Source organism: Mya arenaria, chromosome 16 (assembly GCF_026914265.1).
Source record: "Mya arenaria isolate MELC-2E11 chromosome 16, ASM2691426v1".
Taxonomy (NCBI): domain Eukaryota; kingdom Metazoa; phylum Mollusca; class Bivalvia; order Myida; family Myidae; genus Mya; species Mya arenaria.
This window is the reverse complement of record NC_069137.1, coordinates 18,405,067-18,428,099: the sequence shown is the minus strand read 5'-3', so window position 1 is coordinate 18,428,099 and position 23,033 is coordinate 18,405,067. Positions and strand designations below refer to the sequence as shown.

Below are 23,033 nucleotides of genomic sequence, written 5' to 3'. Positions count from 1 at the left end.
AGTCTCTCAAGGGGCATAACTCGACACTTGTTTGAACCTGAGATATGGAACCTTGTTGTGGTCCAGTCTCTTTAGGGGCATAACTCGACACTTGTTTGAACCTGAGCTATGGACCTTGTTGTGTTTCAGTCTCTCTAGGGGCATAACTCAACATTTGTTTGAACCTGAGCTATGGACATTGTTTTGTTCCAATCTCTCTAGGGTCAGACTCGACACTTGTTTGAACCTGAGCTATGGATCTTGTTGTGTTCATGTCTCTCTAGGGGGATAACTCGACACTTGTTTGAACCTGAGCTATGGACCTTGTTGTGTTCCTGTCTCTCTAGGGGCGTAACTAGACACTTGTTTGAACCTGAGCTATTGACCTTGTTGTGTTCCAGTCTCTCTAGCGGCGTACCTCGACACTTATTTGAACCTGAGCTATGGACCTTGTTGTGTTCATGTCTCTATATGGGCGTAACTCGACACTTATTTGAACCTTAGCTATGGATCTGGTTGAACATACGCACATGTTTCTCTTGAAACATGTTTGAATATCTTGAACTGTTGTTTTGGTTAAATATGAACAAGGGTACCGTTGTTAACATATATTAGGTGTTTTATTGATACTACTATAATGACTAAGTTAACAATAAACAACACATAATTGCTGTAATTGTGAAAGAAAATCCATGGCATGATTTTGGTCTTGCCTCACTAGAGTAATTCATGGAATTTGTAATTTATAACAAGTGTACTTGTACATCAATGCATATTGCAATTTTATACATGAAAGGGCTTGATTGGGAACTCGCCTCACGAGTTTCACAATGCGAAAAATATGTCATGGGCTTTTGATGTTGATTTAAAGAATATTTGTATATGAAAAGGTTTTGCTAGTTTAGGTGTCATAGGTCTTGATTCACGAGTTTCACTAACAGAGCGTTATTTATAGAGTAGGGATTGTGCATGCGTCTTTATGTGAGTACCTTGTAAACAAGGAAACAATGTGGTTGTTCTCCAAAACTAAAATGTGCACTAGCTTTATGCAAGATAACGTCACTGTGTCCCTGATAGATCTAGTTTGTAGAGTATTATAAAGACACTGCTGGTCGTAAGACGGATTTAAACGTCAATTTTGCAGTTTAAAATATAGCTTTTGGTATTAAAAGTTGTAATACTCATATGTTCAAGTTTTAAAAAGCAACATAAATTTTAATGCATTAAAATTGGAATGTTTCATGTGCAAGTGACTTACTTGTTTAACATTCTTTTTCGATATATATCGCAATACACTCTATTGGATAGCCAGGAAGTAAGCGTGTCCGTATTGATTAAATACACGCTACTGTTAACCAAGTTAAACAGTATGATTTATCTCTAGATATCTACAAAATAATGTGATTTTTTTAAAGCTGATATCTTTGATCAATAAGTTTTATTATAATTGAGAAAATCCTTTTTGTAAAATATCGTTGACGGTAATGAGATTCATCAAATTTTAAAAAAATAGAGCTCTTCAAATAAGCTCGATTCACGTTAATTGAAGCTTGCCTACCGAGGCATTCAATAGTGATCATCAGGTGATACTCACCCAAATCAAGTCAGTATTCTAGCGGTTCAAATATTGTCCTTCATTTATAAAAATCAAATGTTGACACTCTTATTCCAGTGCAGAAACCTTTATTATGATTTCAAGGGCGAGTACAAAACTAGAAATTGCCTTTGCTTCATTAGCAGTTTGTAATATTTATTGTAACACAATGACCCTCGCCATTCTAAATTTATCTCTGTTTAGGTCATCAATCCTATATTTGGTTACTAAGTGGTCAAAATACCATAGCTTTTATTTTCCCCTAAGACTTGAATAATAATTATCAAAGGACCTGCCTTTTGCTAAACTCATATCTTACTTGGTACCGTCGAAGATCAAGCGACTTCAACCCTAGATCACTCGCCAATGCCTAATTCATGTACTGTCCAGTAAAAGTTTAATTACCTTGTTTACTTAAGTTCTGTCAAAAGGGTTTGGTCTAGCTAAATTTAACGTAACTAAAACTAATGATTGACAAGCTCCTTTTTGTGACGATAGCCAGTAAAGTCCTTTGATTATTGTCACGTGAGGTTAAAGGTATCACGTGATGTCGATAAACTATTTAGGGGAATGGTCAACTGCAATTGGGGTCAATTGGGAAGTATAAAACACTTATCTGGAGCTTAATAGTAAGTTAGGAAGTTAGTTTAGAGTCAGAGTGTGAGTTTGTCTCTGGTTAGGAGTGTGGGTTATATTCTGCTAAGTAGTTACGAATTGCGATAATATAATTGGGTTTAAACCTTCAGGTCTACGGACCGAGTTTAGGCAGTCTGCCAAGTTAAGATCTGAGAGTCAGCTTTGTCCTCGTTTGATAGAAAAAAAATAATTGACAACTAAGAAACAAATAATTTCTAACAATACACTTGTATCATCGGACGTGGTTGTTTTGCCTTTATAAATATACGACTGAACGGCATAACTTATAGGGAGGGAATTGGAGTTAGGGTGCTTTACTATTAAATATATTAAATATCACCAAACAATAACATTCCGATGCCACATACGTATAGGCTCAAGACACTGACATTTAACATTATCGCCTATGGCTCGATAAAATGGCAATCGTATTTAAAACATCTGATAAATTAACCAAATATTATGGTGAACAAAACAATGCAGTTCATATGTATGAAACCTGCAACATGTTATAATATATATCAATAATTAGACATTCTATCAACACATTTATGAAGGTATTTACAATGTTTGCCCTATGTCCGAAAAGCCCACATATATGCAGTTCTTAAACATTAATTTTCGTCCATATAAAGGATTGCATTTAATTAATTTCCCCACTTATGACTTTGGTTTCAGACAGATGTAAGAACAAAATAAGTTAATTGATATTTTTAACAAACACACAAACTTCAAATTCACAGCACTGAATCTTGACCCTAACTACGAAGATACCTACTGAACCTTTGGTAAAAGGCTTTCAATAACGTTTAGATTTTTACGCCAATCCCAGCTATTGTTATGGGAACTGATCTTTACTGAAACTTGGTTACAATGCACGACATTGGTTTACAAATATAGTAACACTATATACGTTTTAAACACTTAACAAACGTCAACTGTGTGTTCCAAATCAGATACTCTTTGTAGTTTCAAGTTTTATTGCCTTCCGTTTATTTGAAACATTTAAAGAATTCTCAGGTTTATTGTTATGGCAAATTCAAAATAATCAGAATGTTAATGAAGAGTTTGACATCGCTCATGGATCCCTACTGATGTGACAAAAAGCATTCCCTTAAGAGCTATAATGCTTCTGAATATATGTGTCTAGTTGAAAGCTTTCTATATAATTATTGTGAACGTATTTTGTGTATTAAAAACTGCCAAATCATAATATCAAGCGCATAACCTAAAGGCTGCAAACCCTCAAATTACTACAGAGAAAAACAGTGGAACTTAAATACCGTCCCTATGAATCTTAACATTTTCTCTCTACTTGTAAAACTCAACACGCCTCTGCTTAAAATTATGTCTCTCTCATTATCTGTACCGCAAAGCTTTCAATGAATTATTAAGCCAATAAGGTTTCATTCAGATATCTAATGACTCCAATGAACAAATGTGGAAATAAGTTGCTAAACATTTGAAGAGCAATTAAATAATTTCATTATACATACAAAACTAAACATTCACATGTTGACATTTCATTTCAAAGACATATTCTTTTCATTTCACCACGATTGATTATGAACGTAAAACTTCCTTTACATACCTGTGGTGCCGCAATATCCATTGTGTACACCATGAATTAACCACTGCTGTGCTCGGTGTCGTGACAAATATGCAAATTATTTCAGAAAAAAAGGACCTAATATGTTTACGAATAAGTTTGTATTTATGGGATATATCTCAAGCAACTAAGCTCAACTGAACTTATTAAGTTATTCAGGTATACACTTTATCTATATTTCATATATTTGAATTTTGCGTTATGATCTTTTATGATCAAATCTTTAAATTGTTGTTCATAAAAGTATAAATTCAAATTGTTTATATATGATTAAACATAGATTTGTTTTATCAATCGGGGTTAAAACTTTTTTTAAGACAAAAAATAAACAATAACTAAAAATAATAATTGAATATAACAGAAATTTGCATACAAAAGCATTGATTATTACATTTTTGTTCAATGTGGTTGTTCTCCAAAACTAAAATGTGCACTAGCTTTATGCAAGATAACGTCACTGTGTCCCTGATAGATCTAGTTTGTAGAGTATTATAAAGACACTGCTGGTCGTAAGACGGATTTAAACGTCAATTTTGCAGTTTAAAATATAGCTTTTGGTATTAAAAGTTGTAATACTCATATGTTCAAGTTTTAAAAAGCAACATAAATTTTAATGCATTAAAATTGGAATGTTTCATGTGCAAGTGACTTACTTGTTTAACATTCTTTTTCGATATATATCGCAATACACTCTATTGGATAGCCAGGAAGTAAGCGTGTCCGTATTGATTAAATACACGCTACTGTTAACCAAGTTAAACAGTATGATTTATCTCTAGATATCTACAAAATAATGTGATTTTTTTAAAGCTGATATCTTTGATCAATAAGTTTTATTATAATTGGGAAAATCCTTTTTGTAAAATATCGTTGACGGTAATGAGATTCATCAAATTTTAAAAAATAGAGCTCTTCAAATAAGCTCGATTCACGTTAATTGAAGCTTGCCTACCGAGGCATTCAATAGTGATCATCAGGTGATACTCACCCAAATCAAGTCAGTATTCTAGCGGTTCAAATATTGTCCTTCATTTATAAAAATCAAATGTTGACACTCTTATTCCAGTGCAGAAACCTTTATTATGATTTCAAGGGCGAGTACAAAACTAGAAATTGCCTTTGCTTCATTAGCAGTTTATAATATTTATTGTAACACAATGACCCTCGCCATTCTAAATTTATCTCTGTTTAGGTCATCAATCCTATATTTGGTTACTAAGTGGTCAAAATACCATAGCTTTTATTTTCCCCTAAGACTTGAATAATAATTATCAAAGGACCTGCCTTTTGCTAAACTCATATCTTACTTGGTACCGTCGAAGATCAAGCGACTTCAACCCTAGATCACTCGCCAATGCCTAATTCATGTACTGTCCAGTAAAAGTTTAATTACCTTGTTTACTTAAGTTCTGTCAAAAGGGTTTGGTCTAGCTAAATTTAACGTAACTAAAACTAATGATTGACAAGCTCCTTTTTGTGACGATAGCCAGTAAAGTCCTTTGATTATTGTCACGTGAGGTTAAAGGTATCACGTGATGTCGATAAACTATTTAGGGGAATGGTCAACTGCAATTGGGGTCAATTGGGAAGTATAAAACACTTATCTGGAGCTTAATAGTAAGTTAGGAAGTTAGTTTAGAGTCAGAGTGTGAGTTTGTCTCTGGTTAGGAGTGTGGGTTATATTCTGCTAAGTAGTTACGAATTGCGATAATATAATTGGGTTTAAACCTTCAGGTCTACGGACCGAGTTTAGGCAGTCTGCCAAGTTAAGATCTGAGAGTCAGCTTTGTCCTCGTTTGATAGAAAAAAAATAATTGACAACTAAGAAACAAATAATTTCTAACAATACACTTGTATCATCGGACGTGGTTGTTTTGCCTTTATAAATATACGACTGAACGGCATAACTTATAGGGAGGGAATTGGAGTTAGGGTGCTTTACTATTAAATATATTAAATATCACCAAACAATAACATTCCGATGCCACATACGTATAGGCTCAAGACACTGACATTTAACATTATCGCCTATGGCTCGATAAAATGGCAATCGTATTTAAAACATCTGATAAATTAACCAAATATTATGGTGAACAAAACAATGCAGTTCATATGTATGAAACCTGCAACATGTTATAATATATATCAATAATTAGACATTCTATCAACACATTTATGAAGGTATTTACAATGTTTGCCCTATGTCCGAAAAGCCCACATATATGCAGTTCTTAAACATTAATTTTCGTCCATATAAAGGATTGCATTTAATTAATTTCCCCACTTATGACTTTGGTTTCAGACAGATGTAAGAACAAAATAAGTTAATTGATATTTTTAACAAACACACAAACTTCAAATTCACAGCACTGAATCTTGACCCTAACTACGAAGATACCTACTGAACCTTTGGTAAAAGGCTTTCAATAACGTTTAGATTTTTACGCCAATCCCAGCTATTGTTATGGGAACTGATCTTTACTGAAACTTGGTTACAATGCACGACATTGGTTTACAAATATAGTAACACTATATACGTTTTAAACACTTAACAAACGTCAACTGTGTGTTCCAAATCAGATACTCTTTGTAGTTTCAAGTTTTATTGCCTTCCGTTTATTTGAAACATTTAAAGAATTCTCAGGTTTATTGTTATGGCAAATTCAAAATAATCAGAATGTTAATGAAGAGTTTGACATCGCTCATGGATCCCTACTGATGTGACAAAAAGCATTCCCTTAAGAGCTATAATGCTTCTGAATATATGTGTCTAGTTGAAAGCTTTCTATATAATTATTGTGAACGTATTTTGTGTATTAAAAACTGCCAAATCATAATATCAAGCGCATAACCTAAAGGCTGCAAACCCTCAAATTACTACAGAGAAAAACAGTGGAACTTAAATACCGTCCCTATGAATCTTAACATTTTCTCTCTACTTGTAAAACTCAACACGCCTCTGCTTAAAATTATGTCTCTCTCATTATCTGTACCGCAAAGCTTTCAATGAATTATTAAGCCAATAAGGTTTCATTCAGATATCTAATGACTCCAATGAACAAATGTGGAAATAAGTTGCTAAACATTTGAAGAGCAATTAAATAATTTCATTATACATACAAAACTAAACATTCACATGTTGACATTTCATTTCAAAGACATATTCTTTTCATTTCACCACGATTGATTATGAACGTAAAACTTCCTTTACATACCTGTGGTGCCGCAATATCCATTGTGTACACCATGAATTAACCACTGCTGTGCTCGGTGTCGTGACAAATATGCAAATTATTTCAGAAAAAAAGGACCTAATATGTTTACGAATAAGTTTGTATTTATGGGATATATCTCAAGCAACTAAGCTCAACTGAACTTATTAAGTTATTCAGGTATACACTTTATCTATATTTCATATATTTGAATTTTGCGTTATGATCTTTTATGATCAAATCTTTAAATTGTTGTTCATAAAAGTATAAATTCAAATTGTTTATATATGATTAAACATAGATTTGTTTTATCAATCGGGGTTAAAACTTTTTTTAAGACAAAAAATAAACAATAACTAAAAATAATAATTGAATATAACAGAAATTTGCATACAAAAGCATTGATTATTACATTTTTGTTCATAAATAAAAAGGTTAGTTTTAAGGTAAGTATAAGTAAATGAATTCGATATTTATCAAACTTTTCGTAAGATATTCTTCTAGAATCTGCTTTACGTGCGTCTTTGTTTCATATATATATTAGCTAATATACACTGTTATAATGTTTAAGCACTTTGTTATTTCATACGTCGTACAGTTTACAATGGATTCTTCCAACATGTGATATTGAGCAACAACCTACTAGTTTACTTATAAATTCCATTTTAAAACCATGTGATTAAAATATGTTAAACTTGATCGCGCTCCTTCTGGTTTAATCTGTTTAGGGAATACTACAAAATTTCCTAAAAGTGTTTTTGAGGATTAAGAATGTTTAACGATACGTTTCTTTATATTTACTGAAAAATAGTCAGTTGTCCATATTAATTATTATTATATGCCTGATTTGAAACGGAAACGGATTTGAACATGATTTATGCAGTTTAAAATATTACGTTTTGTCATACTCATGTGTGATTAGCGTATGTTTCAGTTTAAGAACATTGCATAAATTACAATGCCTTATAATTGAAATGTTTATGTGCATGTTAATTTATTTTTGAACCTTCCTTTTCAACATATATCACAATAAATTCAATTGAATAGCCAGGGAGTAAGCCGTATTGATTAGTTATACGTTGGGTTAACCAATTTTAACAGCATATATTATCTCTACATATCAACAAAATAATTTAAATGTATAAAGCTGAGATCTTTGATCAATAATTGTAATAAAATTGAGAAAAAAAATTGAAAAATATCTTTGACGGTTATGAGAGTATTCAAATGTCTAATTTACACAATGAACGCTTCAAACAAACTTAATTGCCGTAATTTGAAGCTTGCATATTGAGGCATTCAATATTGATCGTCAATTGAAACTCACCAATATCGAGTCCGTCATTTATGAATATCGACTGTTAACAATCTTGTTACAGTGCAGAAACCCGTTTCACATTAACTGAAATGATCATAGAGATATATATGCGTTTTTATCTCTGTTGTTTTCTTGTATGATTAGAAATTCTATCATTAACCAAAATGTTAGAAATGTTAAGAATAATGTAAAGTGTAGACAAAAGACACAATTAGATCAAGGTATGTCAGAAGACAGCTATTTAATTGAAAGTCACGATGTACTATTATACAACAGTATGGTGTGGTTGTAACATAGTATTATACTTACTATTTTATAAACATTGTCGTACGTATATTTCTTATTATAATTTCAGTAAAATAAAATGTATATGAATATGAATAATTTACTGAGATTTGAAACGTGGTAAACAAGGGCTTTTGGAGTCCTCATGACTGAAAACAGTAAATAGGGGATTATTCGAATTGCAATTTCCTGAAAAATATCCAATATTAAAACACACACACACACACACACACACACACACACACGAATCGGTTTGAAAATTAAAGGAGAATTCAGTTCGCAATGTGGATTTTTGGGAGGGGGTATACTGACTACATGTACACTGTCATTTAGCGATTTTAACCATGTTGCATGTGTTAAAGTAAATGAATGTTTAAAAAAATAATATATATATAGAAATACCCGATCTTGATTTTAACAAAAATCAATATATCTTGTTTGAAACATTACTTTATTTGAGATCAATATATCATATAATCCTATATGACATGGATATTTGCATCCATTGCGAAATAATGCATATCGAATGATTGGTTGATTTATTTGGTATCTGCCTAATTTGGTTTGATACATTCATTTAATAATTGATTAATTGTTATTTAACAGTATGTAAAAGTGTATTGCTTGCATGCACACATATAAAGATCATGGTTCCGTTTAGAATTCATATTGGAATAGTATAGCTAGTAAATTTTTGAGTGTGGGGCGCAATGAAAATTGTCCAAGTCAACATTTGTATATCTAAATTTAAGAAAATATCTGCAAAAATCAGGTAATTGTTTTTTTAAAGATTCTCCCTTACTCCCAAATAAGATGTACCAAAACTAAAACAATGTGTTAATTTACCGAAAATAATAAATATGTATTAAAGCAATGTTTTTTATGAAGGATATCGTGTTTTTTTTAAAGAAATATACAAAGAACACGGTATTTCTACCTTATGTGACGATAGTTTATCAATGTAAATCCTTTTGGACCAACCAGCCATTAGTTATTTGTTGCAATATTGTTAACAGTAATTTTTCATCAATGCATTATTTAGTAAGTAGATAAAGGTTAATCGCTGACAATTTATGTTTTAGATACATGTGTATGTATAGTTTTTAAAAACGAGTGTCACTTTAATAAATGTTAGCCATGATGGATCTAATTGATCATCTGTTCATTGTTTACTCGTTCACGTACTTGTTTGAACTCATACCTGCGATTGAACTTTATCGAGTACATGTGGTTACATTCGACATTGTTTTAATGAAACATACTTGATTGTTATTGTGTATTATTTTATGCTTATTACACATGAGTAACTCTCATCCCATGTATGGTGTTGGGGTTCATGATACTAGAAATCAGTGTTGTTTCGCGTGCAAACACTCCATGTGCTATACAATATATTGAAAATGTATTCAGTGATATAAAACTTGCTATCAACTGTAAAATTTGACAAATAATACTGAAAGTGACCGAGTATATTCCCATTTGTCTGTAACTATTTACACTTGGATCCCGGATTGACGGATGATTATGCTACCTAATCGATACATTAAGGTATCTCGTTTCTCTTGGATCCCTAGCTATGTAAATTGACGAAAAATGTGTTGACAACCTTAATAACATTGATTATTTTATTTTATGAAATTTGTATAATCTTGGATAAGTTGTTACCTTAGTTATCAAAGGTACATATTAACATTGCAAATCTAAGGTCTTAAGATCTAATAAAATAAGGATATTGTATACGCATAAAGGAAGTTAAAATGGATATAGCTATATTAAGGGCACTGCCCTTGAATGCCTTTATTAAGATCGCTTTCGAATATGAATGTGATATACATTCATCAATGTATCATTTTATTATGCATGCATATGCTATGCTTCGACAAAATATTTGTCACTATTGTACTTGGATTTAAAACCGATATGAGTTCCTTTTTATCCTCTTTATGTGTTCGTATATTGTTGAAACTTTGTTTTATACAAAGTGTTATTCACAAGTAACAATGTTAATATAAAATGTATCTTTAAAAGGGATTCAAGCTTCAACACATTTATAATGTAATTTGAACACAAACATGTTTTTCATTATTTGATATATAGCGTTAAACAATATCAACATATATACAACGAAAATATGACAATACTTTCTTGTTTAAAAATACGTAACTTATCAAATGCACCTTTCAAAGAGATAATATGAAGCAGAAACATTCTAATATGAATAAATACTAATACGAGCACTTGACATAATATGTTTGGAAATCCAATATGTTAATATTTTGCATAGCTGTGATCAAGTTGCGGTTAATTATGTAGGTATCGTCCTTAAGATAACGTAAAAAAGTCAATTAATCTCTATAATAGTTAGTTGCTCTTTAATACTATATAACAGAACATAAAAACACATTTTATTTTGACTTATAAATGATCATCATAGCTTTTTCTATGTTTATAGTTTGTGCTTGTTTTGCGTTCCGTGTCATTAGAGATGACCCTGTGCCATTGAAAGGGGTTAGTTTTAATACATATAGTTGTTGTGTTGGTCATATTCAACCGTTGCATTATAAAACCTAGCATACCAAAGTCTTTATATACTTATTAAACAACAATCATGAGTAATTGGAAAGTATACTGATTGGAGGTTGAACTTAGCATTTCCATTAAAAAAAAGTTTATTATTACAATTTCATTCTTGTCATTTCATTTCAATAATTATAGCAATGGCTGAACAGAAGGATACATGCAGTTTTTTTTTTAAATATTGTTTTCTAAGAACAGCATGCCGTAGACATACACATTTAGTTCATTTTTAATACCTACATAATTGCAAACCTAAACATATATTTTGTTCACAATGCGTTCGATTTCACTGCTCAGGGAAACAATGTGATTGCATAATTATTTTTTTGAAAAAAGGGAAACACATAATGGTTATGAAACTAAGTATATTTTAAGGTTAGCAATATTAATATTAAAGCTGCACTGTCACAGACTGAACGTTTTGACGATTTTTTTTGATTTTTTTTTTATTTGGAACGAGCTTATATTTGCGAACATCCATGGAAACCAGTTATATCAGACTGCTGACAAAAAATAGATTGCACATTTTTATATTTAAGTTAAAAAATTATGGTTTATGCATTTTTCTTAAACCGTTAGTAACGGTTTAAGCCATCAAACATTAATTTTCGAAATCTATGATCTGATTTTTTGTCAGAAATTTTATATTATTAGTTTGCAGATATTTATACAAAAATTTGCTCTTTCCAAGACAATTTTTTTATAAAAATGGTATATCTGTGAGAGTGCAGCTTTAAAAGTATTTGGTGATTTTTTTTCAATGAAATGGTATCCTATATATGACTGAAATGTTTAAGAACTGCAAACATGTTGTTTTATTTGAATATAGTGCAATGGTTTTAATACTTTTCTCAAACGTATAGGCTGGAAGAAAACTTTTAATGTACCGCCTATTTTTCATGTTTTAAACATAACATATATATATTGAAAAAAACACACAATTAAATCATAGATTATAAAACTATACGGATATCCTTGTAATGCTTGACAATAATCCTAGTTTCATTAAACCCTTTCCAAAAATAATAGATGTATTAAGACCCCGACAAGTTTTGAAACTAAATATTAAGTGTTTATAACATCCATGACACTACATATTATCGATTTTGTTATAAGGCTATGCTGTTTACAGGCAGATGTGTAATCAAATAGAAATGCAAACCAACGCCTGTTTAGAGTTAAGAATTAAATATTTGTCTTTGAATTTGGTGAAATTAGTTTGTTGAACATTCATTACTTGTTATTTACTTTCTTGTAATGTATTGGATTTCCTTACGGTGAACCCGCGTTCTTATGAAAGATTGATCAATTATATTGGGCCTTTAATTGAATGTTAATATTGTTAAACACATAAATAACCCAATACACAATCTCCGAGTAACATGTGTAGTACTGATTTAGTTTAACGGTTGAACCTCTTTATATACAGATGTGTAATCATTTGAAAATTGTAGACAAACTGCTGATTGAAATAAACAGGATAACTAGGTTTTGTCATTTAATCAAATTCATTTTGCTTTTGGAGTATTCATTATTAAGTATTGATTTGTTTGTAATGTTTTGGGTTTATTGCAGCGAAACCTAGTACTAAAATATATAAATTATATCAGGCCTTTTTATGAATGATAATTGAACAGATTGATTCCCCAAATACACAATCTCCGAGTAACACGTACAATTTAATCAAAAGAAATGGACGAGTAGTGTTAATAATAGTTTAAAAAAATACTGAAACATTTTTGAAGCAGAAGTCAACAATTGCAACGATGACCTCGTTAAGAGGGCACTTGTTTCAAGACCAAACACTTTAAAATGTTAGATTCCAGACAGTTTGCGACTAGATAGATGTTTGATTAAATCGTTAAGCTTACTTCTTAAAACCACTGCACAATAATGTTTAGAAATACTTTTTGTCGGGGTTTGTATCTATAATTCGACATTGATTAAATTATCGTGTTCTTATAGTAGCAATGACCTTAAAACATATAAAGATAAGCGCAACGCGTTTAAAAACTGTTGCAGTGCGAAGCAATACGATTATCAATGTAAGGATATATATAAATTGGTAAACAGTGCAAATATCATTTTGGAAGCAATTGAAACTTGGTCAAAATAAATCGAAAGCTGTGTCTAGTATTGCTGCCAATGACTGGCACGATTATTTCAAAAGCCTTCTCTATGATGAAGATGCAGTATTGGTTGATCCGAATAGTGAAAATGTTCATGAATTTATATACGAAAGTGCTAGCACACTGAATGACCCTTTTACTTTTTCTGAGGTAGAATCATCATTTTCCAAACTAGTAAATAATAAAAGCTGTGGGTTAGATGGAATTCCGTCTGAATATTATACATATACATGTTCTGATATAGGACCTTTTTTCTTGTAATTCAATAAGATGTTGTCAACAGGAGTGTTTCCACAATCTTTGGGACAAAGTATAATAATATGCCCTGTAAATAATTCTGTGTCAAATACTGTACCAGGAAACTACCGTGGTATATCAATTACAAATACCGTGTATAAGATATTTTCTGATGTTGTAAATTGAATACTTTATAATTGGGCTGAGCAAAATAATAAAATCGATGAATGTCAAGCTGGGTTTCGTCGAAATTATTCCACGGTTAATAATATTTTTTGTGTGCAAGCTATTGTTCAGATATGCCTTTCCAAGAAAGAGGAAGCTTTTACTGTTTATATGTTGACTTCTGTAAGCTTTTGATAAAATTAACCACGTAAACCTATTTCAATCACTTCAAAAGCAAGATGAATATAGTATTCTATTAAGTGTCTTGGAATCTATGTACACTAACCTTAGTTCCTTTGTTAGAACAACTAGCGGGGTAACTAATTTATAAATATATTTGTAACTTATTCGTTTCCCTGTAATATTGGTACGAGCCAAGGAGATAAATCAAATTCGACAATCTTTATCCTCCTTATAAATGAGTTACCTGCTCTTTTAAGAAAGAAATGTGGGTCTGGCATTTTCATCACTAACGATATACCAGATAAAATATGTTTAATGTTCGCAGATGACATTGATAATTTCGCCGAAACAGCATTTAAATTACAGCAGCAGCTCAATACGATCGGTGAATTTTGTCTTAATTCCGGTATGGAGGTTAACCTTGAAAAATACCAGAAATTATTGTGTTTAGAAATGGTGGACCTTTAAGGAGCTATAAAAAATGGCAGTTTCTTGAACTAGACGTTAAAACTACTTCAGTTTACAAGTAAAAGGGACTTCTTCTTACCCCACAATTGTCTTGGACATCAGCTAAAGAAAAGTTGTCGGCTAAGGCACAACAATCTATATTTGCAATTAAACATTATCAAAAGCCGTTCGGTTATTTCCCAACCAAAGAACTTTTTAAGGTATTTGATACCATTATTAACCCTAATTTATGTTACGGTTCTCTAATTTGGGGATATGAGTTTATTCCAAGTATTGAGTCTGTGCATAACGACTTTTGCAGGAGGCACCTTTGGGTAAATAGGACTACGAACACCTGCATGATTCTTGGATAGTGTGGTAGATAACAAGTATGTATATCATATTTTTCTAATTGTATGGGATATTTTTGTCAATTTTTAAGAATGACCGATACAAGATATTAATAAAAAAAAATAATGCTTAAATCTCTTGATGAGGTAGGACGAAATTGCTTGGTAACAAATATTAAAAACATGTTTTTTACACATGGATTTGGATAACTCAAGACGTTGGAAGTGTTAACGCTTTTCTAAACATCTTTAAACATGTAATTGATTGTTATAACCAAACCTGGTTTGAATCTGTAAAGATTTCTGGTCGCTGTTCTCATTACAAAAACTTTAAAACACTGCTTTATGTTGAAATATACCTATCAGTAGCTATATCATTTAAACACAAGATAGCACTTTCAAAATTTCGATGTTCAAACCAAAAATTGAGAAAAGAAACTAGTAGGCATGTAAACATACCAAAAGATGATCGTAGATGTACTTTTTGTTATGATAACGAACATGTATCTGTCTTAGATTGTGAATATCATGCATTTTTTTGTCTGTAGAAAGTATGACAATATAGGAATACAATATTTGTTTAATTGGCACTCTGCTAGTATAGATTTATATGACTTTTATAACATTATGAAAACAGCTGGTTATGAGACTCTAAGTAAGTTGTCTTTCTATGTATGTTATATTATTTTAGAAATTAACAATTAAAAGGAAACACTCATGGTTGGGTATATGCTCGAAATCCTTTTCTTGACACAACTCGTAAATTACTTGTTTGATTATATATGTCACGTATTTTTGGGCAGGTAGCCTTTGATTAATAAATAAATTTCTTGACTTGACTTGACTTGTAAAACTGAATATTGCATTGCTTTTCATCCGTTACTAAACAAGACAATCCTAAAATGTCTAAAATACTAATTGCATTATACAATGAACATCATTTATGGCCATTGCCTGAGCTCTAGGGGGATAAAGTGACAAAACAATTATTGTTTTATATGTAGTGTGATCCTTGTGTGAGGGGATATGCTCTCAAGCTACTCTGCGTACGATATATTGGTATTTAACTAAGTAAAAGCAGTAATTTTTGGTTATTTTGACATTTTTATCCGCAATCTTAGGTTGAGCAATCCTAGAATCTCACTAACACCTACATGGACTATACTTACGTGTCAAAGTTTATCGGTGTTGCCAATGATATTTGGAGACCTCTTTCAGTACATCAATGGACGAATACAAATTGCCAAAACAAATTGTGTCAAATCATGTATTTTAAATATTAAAAATCATCAAGAATCACACTACATATAAAACAATAATTGTTTTGTCACCAGCAATAAAATGTAAGCAATATCGCCTACTGCTCAATGACAAGATAATTTTTACATAAGACGCCTCAATGACAGTTTCATCTTAGATGCACAATGATAGGACCCAAAGGACAGTTAACGAGATAAGCAAAACTTACAAACACAACAAACATACTTATTATTATATTTCGGATTAATACTATTGTTAATGAAATCTGAGTCAAATGGAACAAGAGTCCACATGGGCTTATAATTGCCTCCGTTAAAAGACTACCTTAACCATTAACAGCATCCGGTATAAGTTTGCAAATCCGGTTTACTTGCAAACTTAGTTTTTTTTTATTATCTTAGATATCAACTTCAAAAGCGACACATATAAAGTTTGTTCATTAAATTAGAAATATTTTAAGTAAAATTAAAAAAAAAAGTTTTAAGAAATATGAAAAATTTAATTCCAAAATTGATTTCTCCCGTTGGCCACCAATTGGATTTTAGGTCCCCCGCGGGGTTTTGGCAAACTCCAATTGGAGAATTTTCCATATGAGCCGAAACGGGGGAAAAAATCAGCAATTTGAAAAAAATCAAATATTACAATTTGGAACAGAAAATTACATTTCTATTTATGTTTTGAGTACTAGAGTTATTAACTTTATTAAAATCTAAAAAAAAATAAAAAATTATGATTTTGTAAAAACGGTTCTCCAATTGGAGAAATTTCCAATTGGAGAATTCCACAGTCAATTTCTATTGATAAAATTCACCAATTGGAGAATACAGAAGTTGGAGAACACAGAAGTTGGAGAAATCACCAGTTGGAGATTTCCACAGTATTATAGCTGCTGGGTTAAAAAAAAGTTGGGATATATACATGTCATCATATAATTAATTCAATATTGATAGAATATTCAAGAAAATAACAAATGCAAGATGTTAGTTGTTACCTGATTTCACGTATAACATCGGCATTTTCAACTTGTGTGTAATCTAAAGCAGTTTTATTATATACAACTGCGTCAGATGTGTAGTTTTATTATTCCTTTTCAGAAAACTGTATCAAAATGCATATTTTACTAATAAATCTAAAAAATCAAACTGTTTGCTTAATTTTGCATTTTCCAAAGATACTTCCTGGTGGTACTTGGTTATAATATTGAAATTTTAATCGACTTTAAGGTTAGAGAACACTGAATGTAATCCTTAAGACCACTCGGTCAAGGATTACCCGTGAAAGCGCAAGCACTTGCTTCAAACAGGGTCCTTTAATTATTTTTCAAAGCACCGATGAAGGGGTACAACTTTCATTGGTTAAATCTAACTAAAATAAACAAGCTCGATTTTGCTAAAGGTGATTAGCTGATAAAATCACTCTCGAGTCCGTTTCCTGGCTAGAAACTGTTACTGTATCGTTTTTGAGAGGCCATCCATGAGATAGTACCCCTGGTAGGGATCGAACCCACATAGTCATGGGTAAGAAGCAGCAACCTACACCACTAAACCACTTTCATCCTTAAAGTACCGAGAGGCAGGCATCACGCGGCAAAGGGATCGAGCTAAATGGACCATGGAATGAACCCACGACTACGACTTCAATAGGCTACGCCTTAACCAATAGGCTACGGAGATGGTATTAATGCATGTACTCAATTGCAGATTCAGTGGGGGGGTCAGTCGTCCGTTTATACATTCTTAGTCAATATCGGGGAAAATACAATATTAAGATAAAAATGCCCTATTTCGGACTATGAACTAGAGGAGTACACCTACCCCGGCCCAACATTTTAAGCCATTCAATTTCTGTTCTGAAGGAGGGGCGGATGTGGAAAGATTGAGCCAATGAGTTTCTGTAATCAGAATTGTTGTTTCATAATGCTATAGTTCCTTTAAACAGTTTAAACGTTTTAGGACATCGAAATAAACAGACGCATGTTCAGTTTAAACATACTCTGTATACAACGTTCTCGTACTCCAGTGCGATGATGCTATGCATTATATTTATCATCCGACCTCTGATGAACAGGAATGACAACGTTTAAAAGCTATTATTTATACAATTATGATCATCTGACTGACTATCTGCCAAAACTTTTCTGTTTAAAGAGACTCTCTCATGTTTTAACACCAGACATATTTTTTTCTCGTAATGCATCTGAACACTTATATTTATTTTACTCCTTGGTACTGAATTTGCAGAAATAATAGTAACCAGGTTGATTTTCGTTTATACTTCAATTGCATTTTTAAAAAAAGATGGGAGCAAGCCCATGCCGGTGCAGATAACACATACTCGAAGATTATGTCAATCAACTGATTGTGCAACAGCTTTTTGTTGAATCGTATCTGTAACGCATTTCAAAATTTTGGACTTCAAAGACTATATATTTTAGCACATATCAACATATAGGGTTCCAGCCATCAATAGCTTAGCTTTAACACTTAGTTCGATTCACAATACTTTATTTCGTAATAACAAGCTATAAAATCCAAGTAAAAGATGCATTTTCAAAACCCTGTACGCTTCGCTTAACTTCACTCAAAAACTCAAGTTAGAAAGATTTAAAAAAGTATGTCATAAACATATCCCTTTAGCGGCTGAGGAAGCCGGTCCAAACCATTCACATACTAAAAAACTGAGTTTCTTAATATATAAATCTCTAATAAATTTGCCAAATAAATTCAACATGGGTGAACAATTATAAAAAATAACGTATTTTATGTATTGCAACATATTTATAAAAAGATAAAGTCAATTGAATCAAAAGAATATTTTCAATGTACTTTCTTTCCCGCGGTAAGTGGACTTTTCATCTTACTCCAACAAGTGAGGAGTATGGTTGATTATCTTCGTGCTTGAAATCAATATTTTTAAACACTTGGTGTATTTCAAATCTAGTCCATATAAACATCCCCTTTATATTCTTTGACGATTGCATTTTCCATGGGAGATCACTGCGTAGGATAATCATACAAGTGTTGTTTAGCCACACTGTGGTTTCAATAATGTCAGGGGCGTAGCTACCCCTCTATTCATGTGGATTCATAAATGTGCTGGGGGGTTCGGGGGCATGCCCCCCTCAGAAAATTTTGAAAACCATGGTGCAATCTAGTGCATTATTAGCGTTTCGATGTGCATTATTTTGTACTGGAAAATAACCAGTTTTTGGATCATGTAGTCAAGTTCGCATACTGCTACTTCGGTGGATTTTATTCAGAACCATGTTTTTTCAGCCGCGTATTCACGTATAGGTGGCTACACGCCTGTATGTTGTGCATATGAATGTATAATTCGGTTTATATGATGCATCCTTAATGCAACACCTCCTTGCTGCTACACCAATAGAAACTTCATTGGATATTAGCAGTAAAAGAACTAGCACTGACGTTCCCAATTTTCGTCTGGGTCATTTAAATAATAGAAAACAAATTACAAGATAAACAAATTTGTTTTGACTTCTTTAATGAATTATATAAACACATTGTACAAACACATCATGACACTTTTAAACAAAAAGTATGGCTGTCAATTAAACAGTACGCTAGCTTTAAAAATTGAGGCAAACCATTGGAATTTTACAGCGGACTTAAAAAGGTGTATTTAAAGCTGCAATCTCACTAATTGATCGTTTTGACTACCGGCACTCTTTTATTGTTGGTCTATAAATAGACCATTTTTTTGCATAGACCCAATTTTAAGTGATATAAGACTGCTGAAATAAGATCAGATTGCATTTTGTCATATTTATGGCTAAAATGATGTTTTATGGGTATAGTAGCTTTACGAACAATTTAATGTAAATGAACTTTTCGGCAGTCTTACTAAAAGTATTTAATATTTTCGAGCATCTAGGACCAGAAGGCTTCAGAAAAGGATAAATAATTCGCAAATCTGACGCAGTTGTATATAAGATCACTGTTTTAGATTGCACACAACGTCACAAGTGAAAACACCGATGTAATACTCGAAATCAGGTAACATCTTGCAATGTTATTTTCTTGAATAATCTACAATATTAAAATAATGAGCAATTATATCATGACATGTATATATCCCAACTTTATTTCTCCCCAGCAGATGTTATACGGTGGAAGTCTCCAACTGGTGAATCCTCCAACTTCTGTAATCACCAACTTCTGTGAACTCCAATTGGTGGCTTTTATCTATAGAAATTGACTGTGGAATTCTCCAATTGAAATTTTCCCCAATTGGAGAGCCGTTTTTACGAAATCATAATTTTTGATTATTTATTAGATTTTAATTATGTTTATGAATCTAGTACTACAGACATACATAGAAATGTAATTTTCTGTTCCAAATTGTAATATTTGATTTTTTTCAAATTGCTGATTTTTTTCCCCGTTTCGGCTCATATGGAAAATTCTCCAATTGGAGTTTGCCAAAACCCCGCGGAGGACCTAAAATCCAATTGGTGGCCAACGGGAGAAATCAATTTTGGAATTAAAATTTTCATATTTCTTAAAACTTTTTTTTTTAATTTTACTTAAAATATTTCTTATTTGATGGGAAAACTTTCTATGTGTCGCTTTTGAAGTTGATATCTAAGATAATAAAAAAACTAAGTTTGCAAGTAAACCGGATTTGCAAACTTATAGCGGATGCTGTTCATTGATAAATTAAGTATAAGTTAATATATTAACTAACAAATGACTTGTAAATATTAATCATCCGAATACATAAATAAATGATAAATGATCCATACTGTCGGAGCAGAAGTGAAGGACTTTTGAAAGACAATCAAAGACCGTCACCTGACATATTTTATGTGTCCAAAATTCTTAATATGCCAAAACGAAATGATTCGAAATTCTTACGAAAAGGGTCTTATGTATGGATTGTCATCGGCTGGCATTGTTACTGTACTGAAAATGGTCTTAATGATCATTTATCAGACAGAAAGCATCGAAACGGGTGGGAAAATATATATTATCTGAAAAAAATGTAGTTGAACCACATTTACATGATCACAATGTAATGATTCTAAAGGCTGAATGTTAAGCGTTTCAGCGAAGGTAAACCTGTTTATCACTATGTAACATGTATAATTTTACTTGCAGATACTAGCGTGTTTAACGATTAAGTGGCTCTGTTCGTGAACAAGTTGCAGCAGGACAGGTAACGAACTGTGTTTTGTTATTTATTTGATTGTGCTGGTGTTTCCTTTTTTGTTATTGTTGTTGTTGTTCATGATGTTTGATGTTGTTGTTGATCTTTTGGTTTTGGTTGTGATGGTCTTTAAATGTGAGAATTGGCCCAAATGTTATACGTGTAGCGTAAATCCATGATATTGCCTTTCATTATTTAAAATAAGAATAAGAAATAAAATCATTTAACATACACATTGTCTTCGCTAAAAGCAATATATCAGAATTAATGTCACGTCAATATATTTAAATTAAATACGATTTAACGCTTATTTATTTCAGGTGAAAATTTGTGACTTAAAATGGCCAGCGGTGAGGATAGAGGATCTAAGTATGTATATTTGCGTGCATTTAACATTGATTTACCATATTACAGGCTGTTGTCACAGTGTGTAAAAACACCTCAATCTAGGTTCGCATTGAATGCTTATCATACTCAACCAGGTCATGTTCGGATCTGGATTTATCTTAAAGGTGAAGGGGATTTCATATTTAACCAGAAATCGGAAGCCGTGATAGTGTCTTGTTGCTTTGTATCAAAATTAACATCCATTGGGTTTTTTTCTGGAAGGATAATCGTCAAACAGAGACATTTGATTAACAGTCGATTTTAATTCAGGAACTGTTAAAATAAAATCATTTGTGGTACCTCTCAGACTGTCTTCGACTAACATGCCAATACAAATTAGGTAAAATTTCTCATAAGCCGAAGGAAATGTTCATAACCCTAATTGCACCATTCGCCTTTGAAACAGTTTAACGTTTACAATATCCTCAGTGGTAGTTTTATATGTAGTTTTATGAACGGTTGTCCAGACAATTATTGTATGCGATCGAATGCTCTTAACCGTTACCGTTTGCACAGATTTGCAATAACTTGTTCATGAACGGCATTTGGATATATATACTTTCAAATATTTGCAAATACTCTAATGTACTTTGGACCATGTGTACAGTGTTTCAAACATGAATCAATTTTGTTCTGGTATGCTGTTGAAATTTAGACTTTTAGCAAACTGTTTAGTATCGTAACAAATGCATTGATATTAACTCGATCAAGTCAAGCCCAAAGGCTTTTATCCATATTTAATTATCATACAAACGATATTATGAAGAAAATATATAAACATAATAAATTGGTTCTGAATGAATATATATATATATATATATATATATATATATATATATATATATATATATATATATATATATATATATATATATATATATATATATATATATATATATATATATATATATATATATATATATATAGGACCTGTCACGAGTCATCATATAATACGCAATTGTATTCATCAAGTTCAGGAAATATGATAGTAAGCGAGCTGTTGGCGAGTATACTTACATATTTCCTGGACTGGTTTAATAAAACTGTGTATGATATGAAGATAAGTGACATATTAGTTCTCAAATTAATGCGTGAATATGTCGTAGCCTATTTTGTTTTATGTTGACTGTGTTTGATGTTTCTTTTATACCGGAAAAAAACATTTTTATGCCGTATACGTCTGCGAAACACTGAGGGTTTACTATACGGATTTTCAACTGTATTTTATATGCGCCATTTGCGTCCAGACGCTTCATAAAAGCAAGCAGAATATAATATCCGTATACCACAATATGTCATATAACATTTATCATACGAATATTGTTCATTTAAAATTAAGAGTTATTATTGGAACAAGTTTGCAAAACATTAAAGTTGGGGAGGGGGGGGGGATATGGACGAAATTGATCAAGCGCAACAAAAATCAAAGAGGTCAATAAAAATATTAAATCACACAAGGATATGTTGGTATTTTTTTATTTGAGGTTTCCGTTTTT

At 31.7% G+C, this 23,033-nt stretch overlaps 1 protein-coding gene across 18 annotated transcripts in view; it reads left to right on the top strand.

The window, feature by feature from the left end:
• Positions 1-23,033, top strand: part of LOC128221935 (trichohyalin-like) — a 315,209-nt gene that overhangs the window by 95,828 nt on the left and 196,348 nt on the right. For 15 of the 18 annotated variants that reach the window (XM_052930638.1, XM_052930632.1, XM_052930637.1 and 12 more), the window contains 3 exons: positions 14,694-14,760; positions 21,102-21,159; positions 21,471-21,519. In XM_052930638.1, the coding sequence (XP_052786598.1) occupies positions 21,491-21,519 (29 nt within the window). In that variant the 5' untranslated portion in view covers positions 14,694-14,760; positions 21,102-21,159; positions 21,471-21,490. The remainder of the gene's footprint in view (positions 1-14,693; positions 14,761-21,101; positions 21,160-21,470; positions 21,520-23,033) is intronic. The other 3 variants (XM_052930640.1, XM_052930642.1, XM_052930641.1) reach the window with 1 other exon arrangement.